Here is a 27,721-nt window from a genome sequence, read left to right on the forward strand (position 1 = left end):
GGAAGTGAAAATGACATGTGAATTTACATTGTTGTCCTTGCTACTTTTACCATCTATTGTGTGAATTGCATTTCTAATTGTTCGTTCAGTGTTTCTAATGGTATAAAGGCAACTTATCTTGATTTCTGAATAATGAGAAATATCGAAAGTCATGGCTACTCAACTCACTGCCTTCTTAATTTTAAAAGCAAAAAGGTGATAAAAAAGATTCTTTATATTATGCCGAAACACATGCCAGTTGATATTGGTAGAAAAAAACGAAAAAAAAACGTTGATGTCAAAAAAATCTGGTCCGTATATTACACATATTCTAGTTTTCAAAATACACTTAAGACTGATAATAAGACTGATAATACATTAAAAACATTTATTACAACAAATACAGTGTATAAAGGGGAACTCCCAGGTCAAAATATTAATAGAATTTAATTAAAAATTTCATGTTTCTCTATGAGGTACGCCAAGGGTCCAGTAAAGATAAGAATAAAATATACTTCAAATACACCGTTTTTAATTGTTTCATTAAGGTTTGTGATGCAATAATACAGTGTATAAAGGGGAACTCTCAGTTTAAAATATTGATAGAATTTAATAGAAAACTTCATGTTCATATTATTTTCAACTTTTTCTTCATGAGGTACGCTAAAGGTCCAATAAATATAAGAACAAAAATTACTTCAAATACAGTTTTTTTTTTAATTGTTACTTTAAGGTGTGCGATGCAAAAGACACAGTTGTATGAAGTAAAAAAAGAAGTTTTCCATGGAGAAGACAGTATGTACTTTAAACGACTGGCAGTGTGTATTGTTGAAAGCATTCAGATACGAGAATCACATCAAAAATCTATTGTGCTAATACGCAAAATATTCAAACGTTTCCGCTATATTAGAAAACAAAGAAAATAATACTCGGCATAATATACTCGACAAAATTTAATTCCATCATTAATTATGCCATAAATTAATTCTAATTTACTTAGTTTAAAAATCAGTTTTCCAGTATCTGAAATCTTCCTCTAAAAAATTAATTGCATCGTCAATTAATTGTGCTTCTAATTAACGTACGTTGAAAGACCTATTACCTTTGCCTGTTATAATATGGATGATTTCCTATATTTAAAAGTTTCGTGTAAAATGTTTGTCTTTTATTTGAAACAGACGTGCATTCTTTTCTCACTGTTTAAAACACAAAATCAACATGCCCTTGCTTTTCAGGTGTATCAATGCAAGAATCTTCTGTTACCATAATAGATTTCACTCTTTCGAACAAATAATCTACGCTCACGCCACAGGTGATGTTGTCTGAAACTGCTCTCGAAAAAATTGCTGGAGCTGTATTCGCACCATCACACAATTTACTTTTAATGCTAGCTGACATACCAGCATCTGCAGTATCTTTACCCTTTTCACAGCTGTATAAAATGCATACATTGCGAGGTAAGTTAATTTTGTCCAATTCTTGTCGGTCGATGGAAGATATTTTCCTGCATGCATCTATTGTGAAAATAATCTGGTTATTATCTCCAATTGTAGTAATGATCATGCGAATAATTTGATTGACTGCAAAAAATTCCGACTCTTTGAATATTATAAAAGTATCATCGTTTTCTTTACAATGAAACCCATGACCTGAAATGTGAAGAAAGATACATATTGTTTGATTTTGATTTCCTTCTGCGATGTCCTCTATCATGGCCTTTAAATCGTTTACAGAGGCGTCATCTTTCGTCCGTGACGCGTCAAATCCGCATCTTTCAAGAGCATTACGCATGAGCGTTACATCGGCGACTGGGGAGGATAATGCTCCTTCTGCCACAGATTCCCTAAATACTACATTTAAAGTAGCTTCATCGAACTTTCTTTCTTTAACATTCTTTTCAGTTTCTAGAAAATGTTTCTTTTGCTCAGTTTCAGTAGTGAAGGATAGTAATATAGCGTAGCGCTTACATGAAACTGCTGATGTAGATTCCTTCATTAAAGTGGTGCAATAAGGATTTGTTTTGGTATGTTTTTGAAAAAATGAGATTATTTCCTTCAATGTCACGGCTTCGCCATTCTTCACAAGTGATGCAACATGGCGTAACAAGAACTGCTTTAGTTGGTTTTCTATTTTCTTATTTATAGGCTTTTCGTAACGAAAATCTAAGCCTTTGATCCTTTTCTTTCTTTCTTTGTTCTTCAAACATCGGTCAACATCAAAGTGAAATGGATGTTCTCCATCAGTAAATATATAAAACATGATAACCAAAACGCTGTACACATCATGCTTAAATTCAACACGAACATTGCCTTCTTCGCCAATAAGATCAGGTGCTTGATAATCTAATGTTCCTGCATTAGTTGTTCTATATGTTGCATCAGGATTTATTTGACGGCTAATTCCAAAGTCTGCCACTTTCAGGGTCTTGTTTACAAAAAGAATATTCGAGGGCTTGATGTCTCGGTGCACAATACCTTTACTATGAAGATACTCTATTGCTCTTAATAAGGTGATCGCCATTTCGACTTTCTTTCTCTCCTCGAGATTCTTTTTTATGTATTCAGCGAGCGTTTCATCACAAAGTTCCATCGCCAGATAATTGAAGTCTTCATCGTGTTCCTTGTTAACATTTGTAAAATACAAAATATTCTGGAAAGTGTAAGGCCAGCAAAAGTTTTCTTCTATAATATTAGTGACTTTTTCTTGTTTGAGACATTGTTTGACAGCTACCCAACCTAAGCCGTGCTGGTAGCCTAGGTATATCTTTGTTAGTAGATTTTGACTAGAAGATTTACTATGGTGGACGCTGCCATTTCTTGGCCATAACATAAACTCTTTAGTTTTAATGAATGTTACTGTGTCAATTCTTTTAACTTTATCTTTCTCTCCGCTAATAAGATAACTTTTGAAACTTTCTGCAAGTTTTTGATGATATGGTGATGCCACCTTTTTAAAAACTATATCATTGCATTCCTCCTTTTCTTTTACGCTCACAATATCTTGCTGATTCTTGATTTTAAAGTTTTCAGTAAACGCATATTCAACTTTAATTGATGTGTCTGAACTCACAATAGCCAATGTATTAAATGGCGATGACGGTTGGTCTTCTACAAAACAAAGAGTTAGTTCTTCACTTTTTGTATTATTCCTAAACACCTGACATTGACAACAAGAAGGATGCGCAAGATTTTTGCATTTCGCAAACTTAAATTAACGCGAGTGAGCGAGACCACTCACAACTCCGGAGCAAAGGTGAAAATTGCACTCTTCCAATAAGTTTGCCAAATTCTTATCTGCATTAAGAATTGAAACTAACAATGAGATTTTAGAATACACGAGATGACTTCCTATGGAGCTGTGAGCTACATTTGAAAATTTCGCGACGTCCCTAATCGATACTCCTGATATCATCAACTATTGCTAATTCACTGAAGTTAACCCTAACAATTTTAAGAATTGAAAAAAAAAATGCATTCTTCAACAAAGTATTAAAATACAATTTTTTTCAATTTTGGTGAACTGTTTTAAGAATTGTATGATTGAATTTGTTCCTTCTTGGGATCTAATATTAATTTATTCCAATCTTGATAGGGGTGCAAAATTAGAAAGGAGCTAGCATTTGAGGGGGTCTTTTAGCTTTACAACAGACCTCTATGAGTAGGCTATCACTAGAAGTAAGTCTAGTATTTGAGGGGGTTTCTTATTAGAAGAAATGCGATAGGTTAAAATGTTTACAATTTCTTTTACTAGAGAACTTGATATGAAAGCAAGGTAAGTGTTTACATAGAATAAATTATGGTATCAAATATTAGTAAGGCGTTTGTTGTTTCCAGTTTTATTTTGGTGTCCAGTCATCCTTGCAACAAGCTCGACTTATGTGTGATTAGCTAAAGTCAAAAATCAACTGCTTGTTTTGTGACCGTTTTAAATGAGTCCGCTAAACACAGCGTGAAACTGATACCAACATTACCATCAAGTTTTTTTTCTTTAACACTGATTTTATAAAGAGAAGCTAACAGGAGGTTTTCTTATACCTTAGTTTGCTACAGACTTGACGATGTATTTGAAGTCACAATTTGAAATATGTCAGACCAAGTTTTAAGCACAGTTAAAAAATTGATATACCTTAAGTTTTATTCGTTTATTATAAATTTTATGCTACTCAAGGCTTTACGAATTTAGTAGTTTGTTTACACGAAATCAAACATCGCTGCACGAAACGTAGGAATTTTTGCGAAGCGAAATTGTGGAGTACGTGTGCTACACGCGAGGTATGCCAAGAGAATTATCAAAATTCTCAAAATTTCAAAAAATAGAAAAAAAATCATATAAAATCAGCGTAAGTAAATATGACTGATATTTTTTCACAAAAGAGTGGGTTATTTCTTTCTTCACTAGAACAAATAAGTTTGGACCGAGCAGCTGTAATCAAAGTCAGCTAACAATGCCAATAAGTTGGCTTTGTACCCACCTACCCCCGTTTTTCGTACCCCCACCAGATTTTCCGTTTGCCGGAAGCGAAAAACTGGTGAGTAAGATCGAGGAATCGGAAAACGGCTATCGGCTAATCTGAAGCATATTTTACAGACTCAACCCAAATACATCTTTAAGTAATTAAAAACATATAAATCTTAATAATTTTATGTAGGTATGTTGTTCTCATTACGTGTGATTGTATTTGTCTACAAACTGATTGTAATAAGTTCTTTTTCTTGATTTTTTTTATATAGCTTACACCAAGTCCTGATAATAATGAAGCTGTAAGTGCTTAAGTCTTCCTGCTTTTTTGTTGCTATGCTTTTTGCTTAAAATTTGACGCTGTGCTTTTCTGGGGATTAGAGTTGCATTGGAAAGCCCCTGTGTAAGCCACCATTTTCTAAAGAAAGATTGAAGTAATTTGTACAATTATAACGCGCCGAGCTGTGTTTTATTTTATTGTTTCTAAGAAGATGTAAGAATACAATATTATCAATTTTAATGATTTGGATAAAACAATTATCCAAATCAAGGTAAGGCTTAATCACACAAAAGGTAGCTAGCTAGCTAGCTCTGTTTTGTATAACAGAATTGAAAGTAATTTGTAGAATACATATGGAGAAGCTGTATTACTACCTGACTGATAGCCAGATATAGGAAAATCTGTAGGTAGGGCGCAGACGAAACTAATAGCTGTGGGTGTTAGAGTGAGCCGACCAAACCGTTTGTCATCACAATTTTTTCATTTATTAAGTAACCCATTACAGTAATAATTAAAAAAATATCCACTTTTGCTATCAAACCAACATCAATGTAATTGTCAATAGGAATTGGTTGTTTGTGCGCCCTCCCTGAGAACAAGGTTTAAAAAGACATTAAAACTGTCATTAACACAGAACTTCCAGGATGCCCAAGCCGCACAAGTCATTTAGAAGGCGTGGGCATCTTCGAAACTGCATCTAATTTTATAACGAGGGTGCTGACAAGCTGCATACGCCGTAAAAAATGCGGGTGTTTTTGGGCAGGTTTGGTGTTTTGAAAAAAATTTAAGTATATATATACCATATTATATACAATAAAATAAACTTACTATGTAGTAGCAAAGTTCTTAAAAGAACTGTTTTTGATGGTTTTTGATAAAATTTACTTGATAAATAACTTATATATAAACTTTATTAACTCCTTTCTTTTAAATCGCCCTTTTCCAACTATCGTCCACAAGGTATGTTACAAGGAATTGAATTTTGGAAATGCTCCAGGCAAGTTCGGGAAAGTGCGGGCGGTTTTGAAAGACAACCGCTACTAATTTAATTCAAAAAGTTGCCCGGAATCGCTCTTATATATGTGGGCGTTTGCGGCTTACTGACACCCTCTTATTTTAGGATATTCTCAGGAATAATAGACCAAGAGAACTTACATCACAGTTTCTTGTCCACTGCCCACGTGTGCTTGAGAAAAACCCACATAAAAAAGTTCATTATTTTTTAAATTATTTGTGTAAAAATTACCATTTTATTTACGATAAACCATTTGTCAGTCATTTTATTCATCCAGCAAAGAATCCTATCCAAGGTGCTATTCTATAGTGATGAATTTAATAATAGACATGATTCAACATAGTTCTCAAAATGGTCTGATTGCAAAATATGATTGCCAAAGTTCAGCACTTGTAATATTTTTGTATTTGTGTACTCAGCTTCTAAAACACAGCCATGATACATTATAGTTTCCTCTGGGTGAATACATTAATGTTGGTTGAAAAAAAACTCGAATGATGAGAAGCATGTGTTTTTGAGTGTCTAGGACAATAAACTTATTTAATTTCCCCTGGCCTTGCATCAATTTAATCTTGAAAAAATGAACACTTTTGTAAATGATTTTGTCAGATTTGGAAACTGTTGGTATGGTTGGAACTTTGCATATAAAATTAGTAAAGTTGCTTCTTTAGTTTTTTCTTTTATACTTTACCGAATTTTACCTTAATTATTTATGAGATGAAGAACAGCGCTTTCAATTCCATTGACTTGGCCATCCCTTAAAGGCACTGGAAGCTTCACTATATGAAAATCTTTTCTTTTACTTTTAGATTGTGTACAATGGGAGTGACTGATGTAATCTTCCAATGCATGTGGTGAAAAGAAAGCAAAACCGTTAATGTTTTTTTCTGCCCAAAATTGAAGTTATTTAATAAATCTTGATAAAGTTAAAAAACTGTTTTGATTTGTTGATTTCCGCCGACCGCTACGCGAGGCGGAATCTTTAAAATCGCCTTGAGGGATACAGGGAGAGACAGCACAGCTAGGCTGGATGCACGGGGTTGTGGTATTTAGGCTTTAGGCTAAAATATTTGCGCGGACCCTGTCATTGTTATTACCTGAGAAGCCAATAGGAAAGCTTTGTTTCGTTTACAACTAATAAGAGTACAGATTGTGAATGATCTGATCTTCACGATCTTCTACTATTCTACATTGCTTGGCCAAAGCTTTGGGCTATGACCAAAAGCATTTTGAATTCCTGTTGTACGAATCTTGTCCTTTGGCTGTTCCTGTGGGTAATTTCTTTTAGGGTTGGCTTGCTGGTGGGATTTCCAGAGTAGTTTATATTATAGTATACTTGATATAAGGTAAGAATTATTGTATTTTGATTAGCTAGCTGGTGTTTTTTAGCTGATCTGCACATGTCTTTGTCTAGTCACCAAGAAGCTAGCTAAGCTATAGCTAGAATAGGTAAAGATAGCTAGCTACCAGAAAAATAAAACGTTTTTAGTTGTGTTAATGGTTAGCCAACTGGACGTAGGTGGCTACCCCATTTTTCTTTAGTTTTACAAGGGTTTTAATTATCCATTTCATTCCCCAACCAACCAGACGCATTTTATGTACAAAATATTTTTTTCGATTGGATAAAATTATACTTGAATTTTGTAAAATCACTTGTCCCTAGCTACAGTTAACCCCATAATATAGTAGCTAGCTAGTTAGACATGTTTCATTGTGACACAATGGTGTATATATATCCAGACCGCAAACGCAAATTGACAGGCTAAAATATGCAGGCGACAAGCCATAGACTATTTTATTTCAAACTTTATTTCAAAGATTTGTGTGTTGCTCACTTATATACCATGTTTTAATCGTTTTCTCTATATTAAAACCAGGACATGTATGTTTTTTTATAAGCTGAAAATCCAGTCCAGATATATATATATACGTTTAGCCTTTTTAATTCACGACATCGTCGACACTGCAATTGGCCGAGGCGAATACCCAGGTGTTAACAAAAATTACCGATTTACGTTGGCATGTATTCGCCATGGGTTTTATTGCAGTTGGGTGTGACTTAATTTACATATATAAGTTTTATTGTATTTTATTTATCCGATTTGTGTATGGGAGCATACAGTTACAAACAAAACAAGATGCAGGCGCTGCATAAACTATCTCGCTATTAAAAATGCACAACTATGAAACGTCCACAATGCGACCCAATTCTACAATTTCTGCTAACAAAAATACAGCCTATCATCCATGGTTAAAAGTCGCGCGATTGAAACGTTTATGGTCTTAAACGGCAATTAGGTGACAAAGAATCAAAATTTTGATGTCACCATCATGTTAGCATACTTTTTTTGTTATCTGTGCCAAATTTTGTCGAAAATAAAGTAGTTTTAATTTCGGACCAATTTTGGCCTAAAATGACATTTAGGTGACAAAAATCAAAATTTTAATGTCACCATCATGTTCAGCATACGTTTTTTGTTAACTTTGCCAAATTTTGTCGAAAACAAATACCAATTTCGGCCTGAAACGTCATTTAGATGACTTCCAAGTACTTAGAGAGTTTAGGTACGAAGTTTAAATCTGTGACGTTGCAATTGACCATTTGGGACATTTAGTTAGTTACGAGTTGGAAACCTATCCTCGCGGGCAAGATAGTAAAAAGAAAAAAAAAAAGTAAAAATAGTTACCAAGATGAGATTCGAACACACGACTACTCCCGTGTCGGTGCTCAGAGAGCCAAAAATTTCCATTTTGGGACGGACAGCTGTATTTGAATACTCCTCGCAGGCGAGATAGTAATAAAATTGCTCACATGAATCGGAGTTTGCTAACTTAGAGCAGGCAAATGGTAGTTCACGTTGAATTTTTTGCTAACAAGAAATAAATTGAATTAGAAATGCTGATGTCTAAATACCTTCATAGATTATAAGAACAAAATTATGAGTCTACAGTTACTATATAATAGAATTAAAGAACACTTGAGGGTGAAAAAGCGTAAAATCTGCTGAAATTTAGAAGTTACTATAAAAAACCTGACCCTATTAAAATGTAAGCAGCTTTAAACTTGGAAGAAAAAATGTTTTTTTCGTTTTTCTCATGATATTTCACTGAAATTGTGTTTCACCGACAGAGACCAGTCAGGCCAGCGACTATTCTACCAACACCAGAAGCCTTGGATATATTTGAGCGTCAAGAGATGGCAAAAAATCGTCCTATTAGGAGTAATATTGAGCCTTGGCTCCCCACAGTTGACGCCATGAATGTTTTTGAACGCCAAGAGATGGCAAAGACTCGTCCGGTCAGGAGTAAACTGCGAGAGTGGTCTGACTGGCTTGTGGACTATGTACCAGAAAGCATTAGAAAGCCGGTGCAAACTATCTACTCATCAGCAAAAAAATCGCATCTTTGCTCTTTATGATGGGGTTAGAAGGACCCTGACGGGTGAGGTTGAACAAGAGCCGCAAGAAGGGCACAAAACCGAGGAGCCTATTGAAAGCAAACACAACGAGGCACAGGAAGACTTCACGCCACAGGAGCACAAGCAAGCTCACGGCAGGACCCTCGAAGTTTCCAAATTCCAGGTATAGGAGGAACGAAAGTCGATGGATATCTTGGCACGGTGCGACCACACGTGAAAACCTTGGTTGAGAAGCAGGTAGAAGACATGGGTCTGCGAAGGCGTAGTTGTCCCTCTGGATTCTTTGGAAGAAGCCAGTAGAGGGTACCAGCGAGTTCATCGACGTGGATAAGGTCTTCCACAGCAACATGACACCGGTGTTCCAGGGTAGCGTCGTGGACAAGGTGCTGGATACGATGTTTGCCCAGGTCAAAACGCATGTGGAGAATTCCGCGCTACCCAAGAGTGGCTTTACGATCGGTCGAATCCTACACCTCGACGTCGATTTTCACAAGCTCATGCTGGGGAGAGGCTCCTCATACATCGAAGCACATAAATGGATAGCCACCAAAAAGGCCATCATTAACCTGATGAATGAAGACAAGGAGTGCTTCAAGTGGAGTATCATAGCTGCTCTACATTATGAGGAGATAGGGGCGAATCCCCCAGAGAATCAGCAAGCTGAGGCCCTATGCAGAGGCCTACAACTGGCAGGACATCGAGTTACCAACGATCATCAAGGACATCTCCAAGTTTGAGAAGAACAACCACGACATCGCCGTGAACGTCTTGTACGTGACGGGGAAGACGATTAACATCCTGCGTCGATCGACACACAACGGACGCGACAAACAGGCTAATTTGCTCCTTCTTACGGAAGAAAAAAGGACCCACTATACAGCCGTCAAAAATCTTTTACGGCTCCTAGGTAGCGAGACATCGAAGAATACGTCAAAAATGCACTTCTGCCCGAACTTCTTACAAGCATTCCCAACGGTTGAGTCGGGAGACAAGCACTGTAACTATTTCAAAGACAACGAAGCGGTCAAGATCACGATGCCAAGCGAAAAAAAAAATGGCTTTACTACAAGGATGGCCAACAGCAGTTCAAGGTACCCTTCGCCATCTACGCAGACTTCGAGAGCCTGTTGATCCCGATAAAAGATGCGAGGGAGACTAAGACGAAGAATCTCAGCAAGCACGCAACATGTGGCTGGTGCACATATAGTACCTTCGCCTATGGCGATATATTATATCCCGTGTAAAGATACCGCAGCAAGGACTGCGTGACGATGTCCAACACCTGGAGGATGAGGTAAAGCGTCTTTACAGTATCTACCCTCAGCAGGACATGTCGCCACTAACGGACGCTAATGAGAGAACACGACGAGGCCTGAACATGTCATATCTGCATGGATCCATTCAATGACGAGAAAAACCGCAAAGTCAGGGAGCACTGCCACGACACCGGACTCTATCGAGGTGCCGAGCACGCACAATGCAACCTCAAATACAAGATACCCAACCACGTGCCCGTGATTTTCCACAACCCCTCAGGGTACGACGGCCACCTATTCATCCGAGAACTTGGAGAGAAATACGACACCGAGGATATTGGCTGCATCGCTGAGAACACCGAAAAGTACATCTCCTTCAACGTAAAAATCAAGGTACCCCTTGGTGGTATGGGGTATGGTGGTGGTGAAACGTACAATAAGATCAAGATTAGCTTCATCGACAGCTGTCACTTCATTGCCTCAAGCCTGGAGAAATTGGCAAGCAGCCTCGATGGTAAACAGTGTAAAATTCTCCGTTGTTTTTTTCGGTGAGAATGACACCTTTAAGCTCATGCGCAAAAAGAGCGTCTATCCCTATGAATACTACGACTACCACGACTTGTGACTCATCACAGACGTCCTGCTACTAGCCGACGTCTTCGAGAGTTTTCGAAGCGTGTGCCTGGAAAACTACAAGCTCGACCCAGCCCACTTCTACAGCGCACCTGGTCTCGCCTGGAAGGCAGCATTGAAATTTACCGAGATCAAGCTGGAGATCCTCATGGATCCTGACATGCTCCTGATGTTCGAAAGAGGTATCCGAGGAGGCATAACCCAAGCTGTGAACAGGTATGCCAAGGCCAACAACAAGTACATGAGAGACCAATACGATCCGGAGGTTGAGTCGTCATACTTGCAGTACCTCGACGCCAACAACCTCTACGGCTGTGCCATAAGACAAAACCTATCCTCGGACGGGTTTAAGTGGGTGTCCAACGTTGAGGCCTTTACTGAGAAGCGGATCGAGAAGCTCGTCGCTGACAACAAGCTACATCTTGGAGGTTGACATCAGCTACTCTGAAAAGCTGTACGACAAGCACAACGAGCTGCCCTTCCCACCGTAGCGCAAGGTGATTCACAAGGTAGAGAAGCTGGTACCAAATTTGCAACAGAAGCGGAGGTACGTGGTGCACATCAGAGCCCTTCACGAGGCCCTGAAACACGGACTCGAGCTCAATGAAGTCCACCGAGTCATCCAGTTTAACCAGAAGGACTGGCTGAGAGGCTACATCGATCATAACACGAGGCTGAGAACGGCCGCCGAAAACGAGTTCGAAAAGGACTTCTATAAGCTCATGAACCTCTCGGTGTTCAGCAAGACCATGGAGAACCTTAGGAACCACCACAACATCCAGCTGGTTACCAACAAGGATAAACACGAAGCTCGTCATGAAGCTGAACTTCAAAGGCGGAAACTACTTCAGCAGCCATTTTATGGGCGTGGAGATGGGTAAAACAGAGGTGAAGATGAGCAAGCCGGTCTATATTGGTCAGGCTATTTTAGACATGTCGAAAATGGTTATGTACGAGTTCCACTACGACTACATGCAGCCCAAGTATGGCAGCAAGCTGCAGTGCTGCTACATGGATACTGACGTTTTTCGTCTACCACATCAGAAGGGAGGACTTTTACCGCGACATTGCCGACGATGTCGAGGCACGCCTCGATGCGAGTGCTTATAGCAAGGATGATGGTAGACCTCTCCCCATCGGGAAAAACAAGAAGGTCGTAGGCTTGATGAAGGACGAACTAAGCGGCAAATTAATGACCAAGTTCATAACCTTGAAAGCAAAACTCTATGCCTACAAAAGCCTTACACCAGAGGGTGGGGATCGCAAGGCGAAAGGTGTGAAGAAGTGTGTCACGAAGAAATCCTTCAGCTTCGAGGACTACCAGCGCTGTCTGGAGGATGGCGTTGACAAATACAAGTCCTGGGTCTGTATCCAAAATAAGGAGCACAATATCTTCACTCAGGAGGTGAAAAAGTTGGCACTCAACAGGGCAGACGACAAACGGATTGTACAACAGAACCAGATCACAACGCTTGCCAGGGGTCATTATCGCCTAGCGGCTAAGGAGAGCAAATAAATGATGGAGATATGTTTACTAATCGCCATATTACTGCCATACGTTTTGATCATGCTCTACTTCTTTCGCTACTGACGTCTTATAAATATGCTTCGAGACATTGCGGAGATATTTGATGAAGTCCACACACCGGCAGAAGTCCTCGAGCAAAACCGGTAGAAGCTGTTGACATACGACAAGCTTTGAAAGACGCTATACGCAAAGGCAAACAGCTCCTCCTACCTAAGAAATGTACCGAGAGTTTCCTCGATAAGGCGTCACCTGAGGTGCTCGAGAAAACGTACACGGAGTTCGTTCAATGTGAGATTCATGAAAAGGGGGAGAAGGCGGCAAAGGCCCTCTCCTCGCACGCTATCAGCATGTACGCCAACCCTATAGGCAACGTGGTGCAGCTGGATAGTGCTGACGGTCTAAGACAAGATCTAGAGGGTGACCCAATTATCCGGGAAAGCATGGCAGACCTGGGGATTCTCGTGTACTCTGCCTTTAGGAAATTCCTAGGTCCGCTTCTTGTGGCGGCCTATACCATTAACCACACTCAGCTTTCTGTGAAGCGCGAGGATGAGCAAGATGGTGAGACTGAGCATGAGCAAAAAAGAGGTGATTTCTTCAAGTCTTGTAACTTAAAGAAATGAGTGAACAACAGACACAAGAAGAGAGAGTTATCACACGTCCAGTAAAGCATCCAGGAAGAGTTGCGCAGGTTCACAAGTTGGCGGCACGAATAAAGAGGAGGAAGGAGTAACTGAAACAATAAGAGGGCACTGTAGAATCTACAGTCAAAACCTCTTCTGGAGCCACCTATGGATCCAGTTATGTACAGTCAGGCAGTGTATATCTCTATAGTGCTGGAGGTCTTGCCGTACTTGCCTGCGTGGCAGTCTATTACATTTTCAATAAGAGGCAGGGCGCAGCTAAGCTGCAGCCTTCTGAAATTCAGGCAGTGTATATCTCTATAGTGCTGGAGGTCTTGCCGTACTTGCCTGCGTGGCAGTCTATTACATTTTCAATAAGAGGCAGGGCGCAGCTAAGCTGCAGCCTTCTGAAATCCCAGACCGCCCTGCGCCTCAGCAGCGTCAGCCTTCGCCCCGCGCTAGCGATGGCTTAGACATTTTCAAGATGCGATAAACTCTAATAAATGACAAGCAACATGACACTTCAGCAAAAGGAAGTCCTCGGCATGTTGTATGAGACAGTAGTAGATCTAGGCTTCACCTTAGCCTATACAATGGCGGGGAAAACATTTTTGGGCATCACAAGTCGATCTGCCAAGATGGACACCAGCGATGTCACTAAGATGGTGGCTTATTTCTGGGCAGGCAAGGCCAGTCGCGAAATGGCCGTCAGCAAAGGATGGATCCCTGCATCTATCGTGCCGAAACCGAAATAAGCGCCTGCAAGGTTTGTGTGTGCCTTAGGGCAGACACAAAAAGTCTCAGAATAAATGGCTCTCGACATCGTGAAAGACCCGCATACGGCAATCTTCACCGGGCCGACCAGTTGTGGCAAGACCCAGCGAGTCTTGGATTTGCCGGAGAACGAGTACAAGGGACATTTTCACAACATCGTAATCCTCTGGCTTACCCTCCGCTGGAACAATACCTACCTCGATAGATTATCGCTGTGGGAGAACGACTACGTGTTCCTCGTGGAGCCCAGGGAGCAGCTGTTCGAGTGGATTCAAAAACTGTCATCATTGCTAGCTGGAGAGGAGACCCTCTTCATCGCCGATGACCTTATCGCCGACGAAGCTCTCGACAAGCGTCGACAACCCCTGCTCGAGTTTGCTATTTCAGGTAGACATAAGAAGCACACTCTCTGGCTATTGACACAGTCGTACACAGCCCTGCTGAAGAACCTTAGAAGACAGAAAAAGCAGTTGTTCATGTTGTATCCATCAGAAAGGAGTGATACGAGGTTGATCGACGAAGAAACAAATTTGATCAGTGAGTGGCAGACGATCAAAGCAAGAATGCTTGTTTGTACGCGAGACTGGAGTATTCTAGTACCTGGAATATTTTCGATTGATCAGGAGACGTAAAAGAACAGTTGGATCGCTGATCCACCCGTTTAACTCTCTATCCTTCTATCGTGGCCTTGCTAGCGCAGTCTGCGACTCTGTGATGGTTGATAAATTTTTCCAGGCCAAGTATTTGGAATACGTCAGGAGTGTGTACAGGTCGCTTGTGTTAAAGTTGATGAGGTCTACTCGCGTGATCGCTGCGTTGAAGTGCTTTCTCGATCTTGACTTTCCGCTGGTTATGCACACGGCAAAAGGCACACCAGTACGAAACATGTGATAACTGAACAGCAACTTGGCCATTCTCCCATTGCCGTCGTGGAAGGGGTGGATTCTTAGGAAGTTCCAGAACAACTTGTGGCCTGTTTCCATTTCGTCAGCGTGGGCCCTGTTCTCGTACCAGTCGATGAGCTTTTTAAGGCTCTGCTCCACCTCGGCGTTGTCCATGTAGTTCTCAATGCCATTATTAACGCCAAAGGTTCTTTCATCAGCACCCTGTGAGTTTTAAGCATCCCCCTCGAGCGAAAGCCTTTCCGTGTCGAGCAGGTAGTTTAACGCGCGCAGGTTCTGTGCCAGCTGAGTCCTGTTGGCCGCTGGAGAGTTTGACTTTCCATCAAAGTCCCATAGCTCAGTAAAGTCCAAAGCTCAGTAAGGTCGGCATCCCCCAGATTTGACAGGATCTTATACGTATCTCCGTACTTTATGCCGAAGGGAAGCGTTCTCTCGAATTTGTTGATGTGGAAGATGTAGGAAATGGCAATGTCGCGAGCAAACGACTTCATCAGGCGATGGCTCGAAAATTTCTGGCTCCACTCTCCAAACTTGGGGACGGACTCTACGATGTTTTTGAACTCATCGTCATTCAACCAGATCAATATCGTCACATTCAATTGTTAATGCTGGCAGCACACGCAGAAATATCGGGGGTGGTGCCACCCTATCCCGGTCAGATATGCTAGGAGGTGGAGAACCCACGCTATTACTAAGCTCCGAGTGGCCCATGGAATGGGCCCCTTGGTTGAGCTCCATGGTTGCAAGAAAAATGCCTTCTCTTACTCTGTTTACCACAGCGCCCACAGGAGCCATCGAGACTCTCTTCAATAGACACAATCAGCCCCTTTTTAAGCGTGATGATCTCGGGAGGTTTTTGGGAATTGAAAATGTTAGACAGTATAGCCTCGATCGTCATATGATATCATCAAGGGAAGAAATAAGAAGCGTATGTGGTACATACACTTCCGGAGCGAAAAAGCCACACGATATGTTCGTGACATTAGACGGCGCACTGGAGATTGTGTACCGATCTAAGAAACCCAAAGCCATGGAGCGTATGAATTAGCTGGCGGGGAAGGGAGTGGAAAAATTACAGGAGACCATCGAGGCCAGAGATATTGTCGTTGCCATGCTGGAGGACGACCTCGAAGACAGGGATAGGCACCTTATGGTGCTGGAGGACGAACTGGACGACAGGGAACGACAACTCGAAGTACAGAGCCAGGAAAATACAAGGCTTCGAGAAAGGTTTGTACCATATGCGCAGGATCCAAGGAAATTTATCGCAAGCATACCGAGCAGGACGACGACGAGTATCACCATCTTCCGTACTACTGTGCGCGTGTTCAAAGACGTGCTATTCCCACCAAACGAAGATGGTTAATTGTTCAATTTCCAAATTCCGAAGAGATTGTAGTCATAGACAACCCTAATGGTTTACACGCCTTCAATAGATTCGAAGAGGAAGGGAACGTGGAGCGGTACCGATGCCACTTCAGGTTTATTGACCTTACCCGCGATGATTTGTACGATCTATATGTTCCAGCACTAGAAGACTAAGGCGTAAGCAGGTGATGCGACAGGTTACAAGATTTTTGTGAGTCACAAGAGTCACAAAATTTGTTGAGGTTTGGCACATGTTTTAAGGCGTCGAAACCACGCTTGGAGCTACATGGTCAGAACCCTGCATGCCATGCCGGGGTAAAGGAAGGTCGAACTTGAGCAGTGTCTTTGCTAGAACGACACCAATCAACTGCCAACTGAACAATTCATCCGCAGCGGGTGAACCAGTAAAATGGCCTTCGGACTCGAGAAATTCACCATCTGCTTACATGCTCTGGAGGTACTTCAACATCTGGCTGAAGAAACGACAATAAGGTGTGAGATACCGGGAGAAGGTGTACCCGGCGGGTACACCCGGTCAGGTGTGCAAGGAGGCGGGGAAAAATCCACATGCTTTTGTAGCTCGATCGAGCTACAAAAACAACACATCTACCATCTGCTTACATGCTCTGGAGGTACTTCAACATCTTTCGGCATCAGCATCAATTCCTCTGCTACAAAACTACGTTCAGAACCACCTGCAAGATAATACAACAGACGGGTACCTGTGACTATACAATCGAGTCCATATGTTTTCCTGCTCCACCAGGTGTCCGTTGCACGTCTTCTTGCATCACCATGCTCTTCCCCATGTTGCAGCAGATACAAGTATAAACACTCCTTGGGTAGGGGCTTTTCTTTGGGATATTCCTCGCTTTTTGCGAGTGGGACCTCTTAGAGCTTGATCGCCTTGCTTGTCTTCATGACGATCATAGCAGCCTTGGTATTGTTCAACCCCTTGACGATAGTGTACAAGTGTTTCACCCAAGTGGTACTTTGTTCGTCAGTGACCAGCTCTTGTGCATCCTGGAGTTGAAGAGTCTCTCCGCAAGTATCTTGTTGTACGATTCGACGAAGGCTGCGAAAGGATGGTAGTATTTAGTAGTTGCCCTCTTGATCTCGACCTCTTTGCCCTCTAGAAGCTTCGTCACGTCAGACTTGAATTCCGAGCTGTTGTCGCACTGGAAGGTCTTCGGGTATCGTAAATGTCCCGCTTTGTAAATGTCCTTGAGCATATCAGCGACTCTGCTGGCCTTTTTGGTTCTCAATGGTCTCGCCACCTTGTACCTCGAGGCTACATCGATGCCGGTGAGAATGTATTTGTAGGTGCTGCCATAGAGTAGTTTGTCATGGGGCATATAGAGGAGGTAAAACTGATGCATTTTGTTCGGTTTCGTGATGGTAAAATGAGGCTAATTGATGCGCTTGGGCCCTCGAATATGTCGGAGCCAGAGCAGCTGACAAGACACTCAGTGGGTTAACTTCTTCTTGGAGAGACCGCTCTGCTCAGCGAGCAATTTGATCGCCTTGCGTCCAGGAGATGCTCCGGGGTGTAGTATATTTGACTTAGCTTTTCTGCTTCCTTCTCGGTAACGATATGCGTTCGTTTTGACATGTTTTTTACATGTCAAAACGTTGCTGCGAAGGCCCTTACATATACTTGTACGCCGCAAAACCGATAAGGCCAAGGAACCTACTATGAACGTCAGCTCACCATCTTGCTGTTGCCTGGAGGGTACGTAGAAATCGGAGAGTTTCGGAGCTTTCTCGATCGTCGCGATGTGGTACTCTTTCATGCCTTTATCGATCTCTTTCAAACTTTCGCTGTCTTGGAAGCTCTCGTTGCTGGTTTAACCAATCTATCTTTGCTTGTCTCTCACGAACCCAAGTTGCTTTAGCTCCTCTTCCCTTTGCCCCGAGAGTTTGCTGAACAGAAAATTTGACCCGCTAAATCCTAGATCGTTGATAGCCGCACCAGCTACCAGAACACCGATTGTTGCCATAATGTTTATTTTAGTATTCCACAGAGTGAAATATCCCATGCAAGATGCTCAATTGCTTGTCTTGCAGCAAGTACACATGGCAGCGGATATAACCACTACACTACGATTGATTGATTGATTGATTTAATTTATTTACCGTCGGTTATTATATACAATAGTTCTTTAAAAAAATAATATTTTGCAAAAAACTAATCAAAACCGACCAAATATTTTTATATATTTACAATTTAGATGAAAACTATAATAAATAAATAATGAATAAAAAATAAATAAAAGATAAACATTCCCCCTCTCCCATTTTCGTATTGATTACGCAAGTTATGGAATCAATTGCCGACACTCTGTGCATGAACAGTGAGAGCCATTCCATTTTTTAATCATTTGCTTAAATTTAACTAGATCTTCGCAACTCTTCGTATGAAAAGGAAGTTTATTCCAAACTGTTGGGGCTAAACATCGCAAACTGTTTAGACCAAAGGTGCTTGTTTTACACTGATGGTTTTTAGGTTGTTCATGTTTTGACTTCTTACTGGCCTATCAGTTTCCTCAAAAAGGAAAATATCTTTCATGAAAAAAGGACTAATGTTTCTCCGAATTTTAAATATTTCTATGCATAAATATCTGTGCCTTAGTAATTCCATATAATGTTTATTTGGGAGGCAATCAACTGGTCTTGGGTCATCATGAATAAAACTTAAAGCCCTGTTGTAGAGTTTTTCAATTTTCAAAAGAGATTTCGAAGAAGAGAAATGCCAAACTAAGGGACAATAATTAAAATTTGCATACACGAAGCTTTGTGCTAAAATAGATCTTGTTTGCAAAGATAGTACATTTTTAAATCTAAATAATGCATTCAGCTGGGCTAAGGCTTTTCGACAAAGATTACTAATGTGCAAGTTGAAATTTAATTTATCATCAATTGTTACTCCTAAAAGTTTTAAGGATCTTTCTGATTGTATGACTCTATCGTCAATGTTTATTTCAAGCTTCGAGTTATCAATTTTGGCTCTTGATAGAAGGATCGAATGAAATTTGTTTGGATTTGCTATCATTTTGTTATTATTTAACCAAGAAAGGGCAATTTCGGATTCCCTTTCTAAAGTCTTAATGAGATTTTTAATAGTGTTTGAATAAGCTGATATCGTATGTGGTGGTTATGTCGTCCGACCATCTCTGCAAGGGCCTACCGCTTCCATGTAGTCCATTGTTTGGAAAGCTTTGAAAATCGATGAAGAGCGCGTACCTTTCGATGGTGACGCCCGAGTCGCGGCTACCAAAGAGTTCAACGGCTTGTTCGTGGTGATTCTTGGGTAGCATGGCGTGGCTATACAGTTCATTCGGCTCCCCCTCCACTGTGATAGAGATTTTCTCGATCTTTGGGTTATAGAACTGTTCGTTGACGCCAGCGAAACTTTGCCGGGGTCTGCGAACAGCAACAACACGCCTTTCAAACTTTTTGCAGGTGTGTCGATCTGGAGGTTGTAGTCCGCATCAGCCTTTTTCATCATAACAACCTTGCTGCGGGGTATGTGTTCGTACGGTAGCGCTAGCCTGAAATATCGTAACATCAGGGCACTCGCGAGACTTTTGTGAGTCACCTTGTCAAATTCGAGGGCGATGTTGGCTATTTTGTAATCAGCATCAGGGGGGTTAGCTGCCGTAGACCCCGAGGCAGCCGTTCCCGCGTTTTTGATCATGTCGCTGTGCTGTGAGAAGTGTATTACGAACTGTAGTCTGTCGTATAGTCCTGCTTGATGGAAGGGCAAGTCTCTCGTCAGTTCAAATATTTTGCCGAGGGGTATGCAAAATGTGTTATCATAGGCCTCGGCAATCTCTTTTTCCTCGACATTGCCTACATGATCAGGCGCTTTTACCTGTAGAGCTCCAATGGTACCGCCGTTAGGGTTGATGCCTTCCAGTATCAGGTTGTTATCACGCTCGAACTTAGATATCCAGAGGTCTTTGTAGGTAGCGAGTCGTTAATGTTTTGATCTCGTGCCCGTTCAACGAGATCCGAAGGTTTCGCACCAAAGCCTTGCCTATATTGCTGACGATCGTGCGCTTGGTATTGGTCCCCGTAAGTTCGAGGTCAAAAAGGATCTTCATAGAGCTGTGGAAAATTACTTCATCCCGCCGCATGTTTGGGACATCCACGTACAAGTCCTCGCTCTGATTGATCGTACTGGGGACATGACTCACCTTGACACGCTGCTTCTTTCCTTTCATGCCCAGCATTTCTGCATAAGGATCTAGCTTAGTTCCAAAACTCATGTTTATTAGTAGCTGGTTTTCGTTCAATAAATGCCTATTAACCCAGCATACGACGACGATTTTACGCAAGAAGAGAACATTGCCCGATGGGTTTAGTAACGAGATCTTAGAGGTTATTCCCAGACGAAGCACCACGGGGTTCGCCAGCTCCACGTTAGAAGGCTCAAAACTAGACACTACGCTAGGGTCACGTGGAAAGCTACTGAAATCAAAAGTTGACTACCTTTACAAATCCCTTGAGAGGGAGCTGGGGATACAGTCAACAGAGAGGCCTACGACGGGTTTGAGGTAAAAGCCTTCACAGAGCGTGAAAGAAGAAGGTTAAATCGCGAACTTCAAGCGCTGAGGGGCAACCTGAAAATCCTGACAAGCAAGATGATGTCCTATAACAGCGAAATTAAGACGGCAGAAGCCGAAGTGAAGAGGCTCGAGAGGAAGAAGACCACGCCTGGAGTATCCGAGGAACAGTTAGCTATCTGGAATAAAGACATAACGAAAGCGAAGGAAGAGATAGAACAACTGCAAGATCAAAAAAAAGCCGTACAAGAAGCGCAAGGTTTACTATCACCCAGTATCCCTAGTCAGCTGCGGGTGATCAAAGACAACCTGATCAAAATTGCTGGGGATGATACATCCCTACTGGAAAAGCTCAAGGCTCTCTTCAAGGAACAAGGTCTGACCATAGCAAGCATCGTCTCAGCTGTTTGTCTACTGATTTCTCACATCCTACTCGCAATTACAGGTGGAGGTTCCGCAACAGGTGCAGGAGGAAGTGCCGGAGGAGAGAAGGGCTTTATACAAAAGCAGCTAGAAAGATTGGGAAAATTCCTGAAGTACTTAGCAGGTAAGGCAGGTGCAGCGCTTCCTGGCATCATTGGCACAGTTCTTCTCGTTCTTCTTCGGAGTAGCTGCAAAGATTGTCGAGTACGCAGCCAAGCATCTCTGCATTGCAATCGTTGCTGCCGTGGGTATTATTGTGGCTTATGTTGGAAGGAGGGGGAGATTGCGAATGTAGAGTCTAATTTGTTGATCAACACATTAGACTTACTTCAGCCAAATGTAGGCGAGGATTAGCCCTACTCCTGCTGTAATCAAGGTAGCCTTGGTATCATCATGTTTTTGAGCTTTACCAAGGGGTTGGTTACAAATGACCCCTATTTCTTGTCTTGGTGCTTGATGTTTAGTCGACTCGCTAGCCCTTCCAAGAGGGTAGTTGCCGACTACGCCCTCTTCTGCCCTGGATGGCTGATGTTTAGTCGACTCGCTACTGCGTGTGCTAGCGTTAATCTGTGGGTTAACACCGATTGAGAAATAGTCCTTGCTAATGAGTATCTTGTTCGTAAAATTTACAACAAGTCCGATGTGAAGGCTCGGGTCACTGGGAATCATATAGACACCAAGAGCAACACTAAAATCCACCTTGGACCGCGCATATCCCAGCACATTTTGGAATTCACCGATCTCTTTACCCGTGCCGCTAGGCCTAATTACCAGGTCCTCAAAGGTCATCAAGTACAAGCGTTGAGCATCAATTGCACTTCCCTCACTCCCAATGATTCCAGATCTTGCATTCGCCTGGCTTCCGAGAATTAAGTAGGCATAGAAGCGCACACTCATAACCGTTCAATACCAATACGAGTGAGGCCTTGGGATTTTTCAAGGATCCAGCGAATCCACAAGTCCTCGTCGAGATAGCTAGGGCGTTAACCAGAATAGTCCTCGCGATGCAGTTGCCAGCTACTAAAGAGGGTTTCGTTCCTCCACTCCTGCTCGCTGTCGCTTACCCCAAATTAACGAGCTAGCTTCCGGAACTTCTGCTTCTTGAAGAGGTTGTTGAGACGTGGAAATCTCGCCGAGTCTGGTAGAGAGATGTCGAGCTCTGATAGAATTTTGCGAATCTTGAAGTAGGCGTGGAAGCGATAGACGGCACGAACCAGAAGCAAAGAGGCGCTCAGATGCTGCATAGAAATACCGCAAGCGGATGTTGCGCAGTAGGTAGCGAAGTTGAGCTGAGTAGATCAGAGACAGAAAGGGTGGCTCTGCCACTCCTTTACTGCTGTGCCTGAATGGAATTCATACTCGATGAAGATGTGTGGAAGTTCCACCATGAACGTGGACCCCTTCGCGTCAATAGCGATGTTCTGTAATGACAGGTCATCTCCCTTAAGTCTCTCGAGATATCTCCCGTGGTTGGGCGCGTACTTTGCCCTCGGATTTGACGAGAAATTCTCATCTTTTCTTTAAAGAAACATGAAGTAGCTCTTCGTCACAGATACAGAGAACCCTACGATATTCAACCCTAGGACAGGACACGAATTAGCTCTGAAGTCTACCTCCATTTGACCTACATGGTTGAACCTTTACAACAACAACGAGTTTAGCATTCGTAAGGTAGGGAATGGTCAGGTGGAACTTCGAGCTGAAATCATGAACGGCTGGTACAGAATAGAGGACCTAGCAGCCATTGTCAACAGTCAAGCACAAGGTAAGATTCAGCTGTCAACAAAGGGTACACGGTGGTGATTCATTTCCGTCTGCAGGGTCTCTTGGGCCTACCCTTCGATCCCTGCAAGAAGGTCTTTGCCAAGGCTGACTATGACAGCTGGTACAAGACTGATGTGTACAGGAGGCTCAGACTCATTTGCCCTCAGCTAGATGAAGAAAGATGTCTGCTGGATGGGAAGAAATCGAAAGTCCTCGCCATGCTTCCCACGAAAGAGCTAAGTGCCTGGGGAGATATGTTGACGTGGAGTTTTGACAATTCTGTTTACCTTCCCCTGAAGGGGTCAACAAACAAGCTGGAGTTCAACTTGACAGACGACTATCACCACGATAAGAACGTTTTGTTCGTCGGATACCGTACCCTAATTTACCATGCGCACCTGCGGAAGACACGCAGGAGGACAGTTCGCAGGTCTATAGACTTAAGAAAATCGAGGAGGTAGAGCAGTACCTTCGGGGTGAGATCAAAGAGCGTGACAAGCTCGTCAAAAAATCAAGATGCATGGCACGTGGTGCGCTTCTGAGACCACGGGTTATTGAGTATCAGCATTATCACCTCAGGTGTCAGAATAGGAGCGCTAGCCTCAAGGCTTGGAGCCCCACTGTCCATAACTATGGGAGATATAACCATTGCCGTGGAATTGGGCAAGCGGGTCTGCGGAACGCTGGGAAGAGACTGGGTGCAAAATCCAAGAAACACGAGGGGATAAGACTACTGGTGGATACTAAGTTTAACTCAATCATCGATCTGATCAGCAGGGCCGTGGAAAATGGTGTCATTAGCGACCATGAGTTTAGCCTTGTCATGCAGGAAAAGCAGAAGTACATGATGCTGAAGGAGCAGATCAGACAACGTATCAAGAAAATCGTGGACTCTATCAACGAACAACGAAGTCAGCAGCTAGTTGCGAAAGGGCGTGATAAGGGTAAACAGGAGTTGATAAAAAACTTGCAATCTGTGCAATATGTCAGCGGTACCTAGAGTCTCCACCTGCATATTCATAATCTTTCCTAGTGTGTTGAACAACACACTAGATCACCTGCCCACTTAATCTCGAGCACCTCTCCCGTGTCCTGATCGATGATAAGACCACCATCATATACGATACGTCGCTGCTTTTCAGCGAGCGAGCTCAAGTATTGCCCGAGATTTTTGTGCCACACAATTTTGGTACAAGGTTCACAATATGGACCGTCTGTTTTCATTGAGACGTCCTTGTACTTGGCCTTGCAGATCACCTTAAGAAGACGGGCCTTATTCATCATTAAATAAAGAGGAATCTTCAGCGCTTTCGTCAATCTTCATGTTTGTTTGTATGGTTGAAGACAACCATATAAACCCTTTCCATCCACTAGAAGACAGTGAAGCTCTCGTCGTCATCACAGTCACTGAAGTAGCAAGCGGTATACCGCTCGACCTCTTTGTATTTACACTCTTCGGGGTTGACTTGCACGTAGAAGTTTCTTCCTTGTTTATAGATACTCACTAGTTTTACGACGGCCTTAAACTCGCAGCTTTCCCGTGGTATCTTATTCTTATGGAAGTTGGTTCAGACTTCGCCATCCCACACCTTAAGCTTAGTGTTGACATACCGCCCTTTTTTCACGCTGGCATTGGTGAACCAAATCCCCTCCAAAGACTCCACCTTGTTCAAGATATCCTCGTATTTTTCTAGCCACTCAGAATAGGAAGCAAGGTCGAATGACATCGTAAGAGTAGAACCCTCAGAGTAACATGCGCCCCCCTTCGAGTAGATCTTTTCAGGGGTCTTGAGCAGTAGTGTTACTAGGTTGCCGTCTTGGTCATGATAGCCAACCACGAAGCGCTTATCTTTCGCCTTGTTGGCTGGGATAGAGTCGCTCATTACAATGTTTTCGACTAGCGGAGCTGCGTTAGTATAAAATTGTTCGGATTTAACATTTTTGTCTCCAAATTTCATCAACATCCCTCTTGCTTAGAGACACAAAACCTCAACAAGGGTCTTCTATATCGTTGCACAATTGCAACTACCACCATTGTACGTGATGTACTCCTGGTAGCAGGACCAGCTGGGCAGCTTGGCTCTTATGAAGAATCTTCGTCCGCAGAAGCATTTGTCGTACTCATCGAGTACGCGTTCACATTCATCGCAGTGTTCCTTCATCGTTTATTTACTTTCCCTACTCAATGGCATTTTTGATGATGTCAGCATTATTTGGGAATTTCCCCATTCTCAATTGCGTGCGATTGCGCATGCGTCGATTTTGTCGGAATTGTCGGATTTAGGGAAATTCCCTAATTCTCAATTGTCGTCGACGTCTGTGCCAGAACATACATTTTACTATCTCTTTATTCTGTAATTTACGGTGTTACCGTAATTTGATGATTTTGTAGTCAAGCTTCACAAAGCCTTACAGCAATCTTAACATTGTCTTAGACTTTAATACTTATGTTCTTATATACTTTGTTTCGTCCTCAGAACAAAAGATATTTACGCTGGGCTTACTTTGTTTTTTCTGTTTTTTAACTTGTTAAACTTTAGTTGCAGATAACATGCATCGCGTTTTTCTTCTCTGAGATCACGCTATATAACATATTTTAATGCTATACTTATAATCTCTGCTGGTGGCGGAAATCTTCAAGCCACCGAACTTCTTGTTTGTTTTTGTTTTAATTGTTTCCCGTGAATTTTCGAAACTCGTTTCAGCGGATTCTGTGGCTTCTAGTGCCGGTATTTTTACGTGAAAAAAATACTGTTTTGTTGTAAGGTCATCTACAAAATCGTTAACGTTAGGACCAACTTCTACGGGTTGTACATCTCGATGTATTACATATCTTTCGGAATACTGCTAAAAGTGTAATTTTGTATTGCGCTCTTTACTTTTATCATTCTGTTGGAAAAGGCGGTACAAAATTTTAAGATGCGGTATTCGTTTTTGTTAGTTTCTAATTTTCTCGCACATTTTTAAAAGAAATATCTCACGCACATCAAATACTCGCACAGTCTATTCGCAAAAAAAAACCCTGTTTTTGCGCAACGAATTGTTCTGCAGAGCGTTCATATTCCTACCTTGTCCCCAGGGTTTTTCTACGCTATGATATTCAATTTTAATGTATTTCGGAAGATGTTAGCACTAAAGAAACAAGAAGCGCTACGGACAAAGTATTAGATAGTTTAATTTTGCTTGCAACTTGTGAAACGCTTCGCAACCCTTTTTTAAATTTCTGGTATTGGAATTTTTTTTTTTTAAACTTGACTGCCTTAGAGTCGCCAATATAGGGCGGAAAATATAGAGAAACGCTATTGTAGTTGTAAAATATCTTACCTATCCCAAGACTTTCGAGATTTAACTCGTCCATTATTTCTTTCTTTATATGTTCTTTGATACTTTTAATCATTTCTTCAGACAACTTTATGTCCCGAACTTCGTTGACTGTTTTCCACTTACACCAAGGGCTACTAAATCGAGTTTTAGTTGCGAAAACTTTTCTTCAAAAATTTTGTCTGTTAACGTTTGTTGCTCCTTAAAATCATTAGTAACGTAGTTTGCTAAATGTTTTATATTTTGCAATGGTTTAACGAGTAAGTCATCTGGATACACCGTCGTGAAAATGGTAACAGCTAATGACAGATTTATATTTTCCAAATCAACATTTTTATTTCTCATACCAAGAATTTTACGAGCACGGCCTTCAATCTGCTTTTTGAGACTTCCCAAACATGGCTCAATTTTTTGATAGCATTCTCTACCATCCCTTGGAAACTTTCGATAAAAAAGTTCGAAAACAGCCTCAGTTCCGAATTTCTTTAAAGTGTACACCAATTTCATGTAATTGTTTATTTCCTTCTCTCTTATCCTTTCTTCATCCATATCAATACAGTAAAATTGACAACGTATCTCACCGAGAACGTTTTCGTGTAGCCGTAAAAATATATCTGTTCAAAAAATGCATCAAAAAAATTACTTTAAACTTATTTACAAATAATCAAATATTTGCCATCCTTCACTACTATCACTTTCTTCAGGATTAGCTCGGGCTGGCTTTACCATACACTTAAGTAAACTGAACGACACGGGGGTAAATGCAATATTTTATCTTTTATTGAAATATGCTTATAAAACACATAAAAATTGAAAATATCGACGAAAACTGTAATAAAAAAGCAAATAAAATTAAAAATAAAAAACTTATAAACCAATGCCACAAAGCTTTTTGTCAAAAAAATTAAGTAACATTACACCCCCGGATTACAATGACAATAAAAATTAAAGTTTGCAAGAATACCTACAGATAAAAGGGGGTTATGTGACATAAAAGAGAAATAGTGTGTGCTTTTAATAGGTGGTGATAATGTATTAACAATGAAAAGCGTGACCCCCTTACAATTTGTTTGAGTATAGTTAAGTTAAGTTATTAATAATTTAAAAATACCAGTATAAATAAATATTAATTGCAGTTTCGTTTTTCTATATTTTCCTCTACAAATATTTTCATGGTTACTACATGTTGTGGTAGGGTACGGAATAAAAGTTGGAATGTTGGGATGTTTTGACTAATACATTGGGTGTGTTCTAACAACCATGGACTTGTTAATGTTCTTTTCTATTTGCACAGAATTATCCCGATACAAAAATATCGTGGCGACACAATAAATTTGTATGAATAAAAAATTATGTCGGCGTTTTATTGGTCAGGCATACAAGAAAATAACTTTGATAGCAGCCTGGAGGA

General features: G+C 41.4%; 1 protein-coding gene across 1 annotated transcript; it reads right to left on the reverse strand.

Annotated features, from left to right (window-relative positions):
• Positions 1-277: 277 nt before the first annotated feature.
• On the reverse strand, positions 278-27,721 carry LOC130647019 (calcium-dependent protein kinase 3-like). The gene is made up of 2 exons (XM_057452727.1): positions 26,314-27,721; positions 278-3,086 (listed from the first exon to the last, which is right to left on the reverse strand). Exons 1-2 carry the CDS (start codon positions 26,384-26,386, stop codon positions 1,180-1,182), a joined length of 1,980 nt encoding a protein of 659 aa, XP_057308710.1. The 5' UTR covers positions 26,387-27,721; the 3' UTR covers positions 278-1,179.

Source organism: Hydractinia symbiolongicarpus, chromosome 6, assembly GCF_029227915.1.
Source record: "Hydractinia symbiolongicarpus strain clone_291-10 chromosome 6, HSymV2.1, whole genome shotgun sequence".
In the NCBI taxonomy this organism is placed as follows: Eukaryota; Metazoa; Cnidaria; class Hydrozoa; order Anthoathecata; family Hydractiniidae; genus Hydractinia; species Hydractinia symbiolongicarpus.

Coding starts and splice junctions, on each gene's coding strand:
- LOC130647019 (XM_057452727.1), bottom strand. CDS start 26,386: ATGATTAAAAGTATCAAAGAACATATAAAGAAAGAAATAATGGACGAG. Junction 3,087..26,313: donor TCTCGAAAGTCTTGGGATAG/GTAAGATATTTT, acceptor TTTGTTTTGTAG/AAGACCAACCGTCATCGCCA.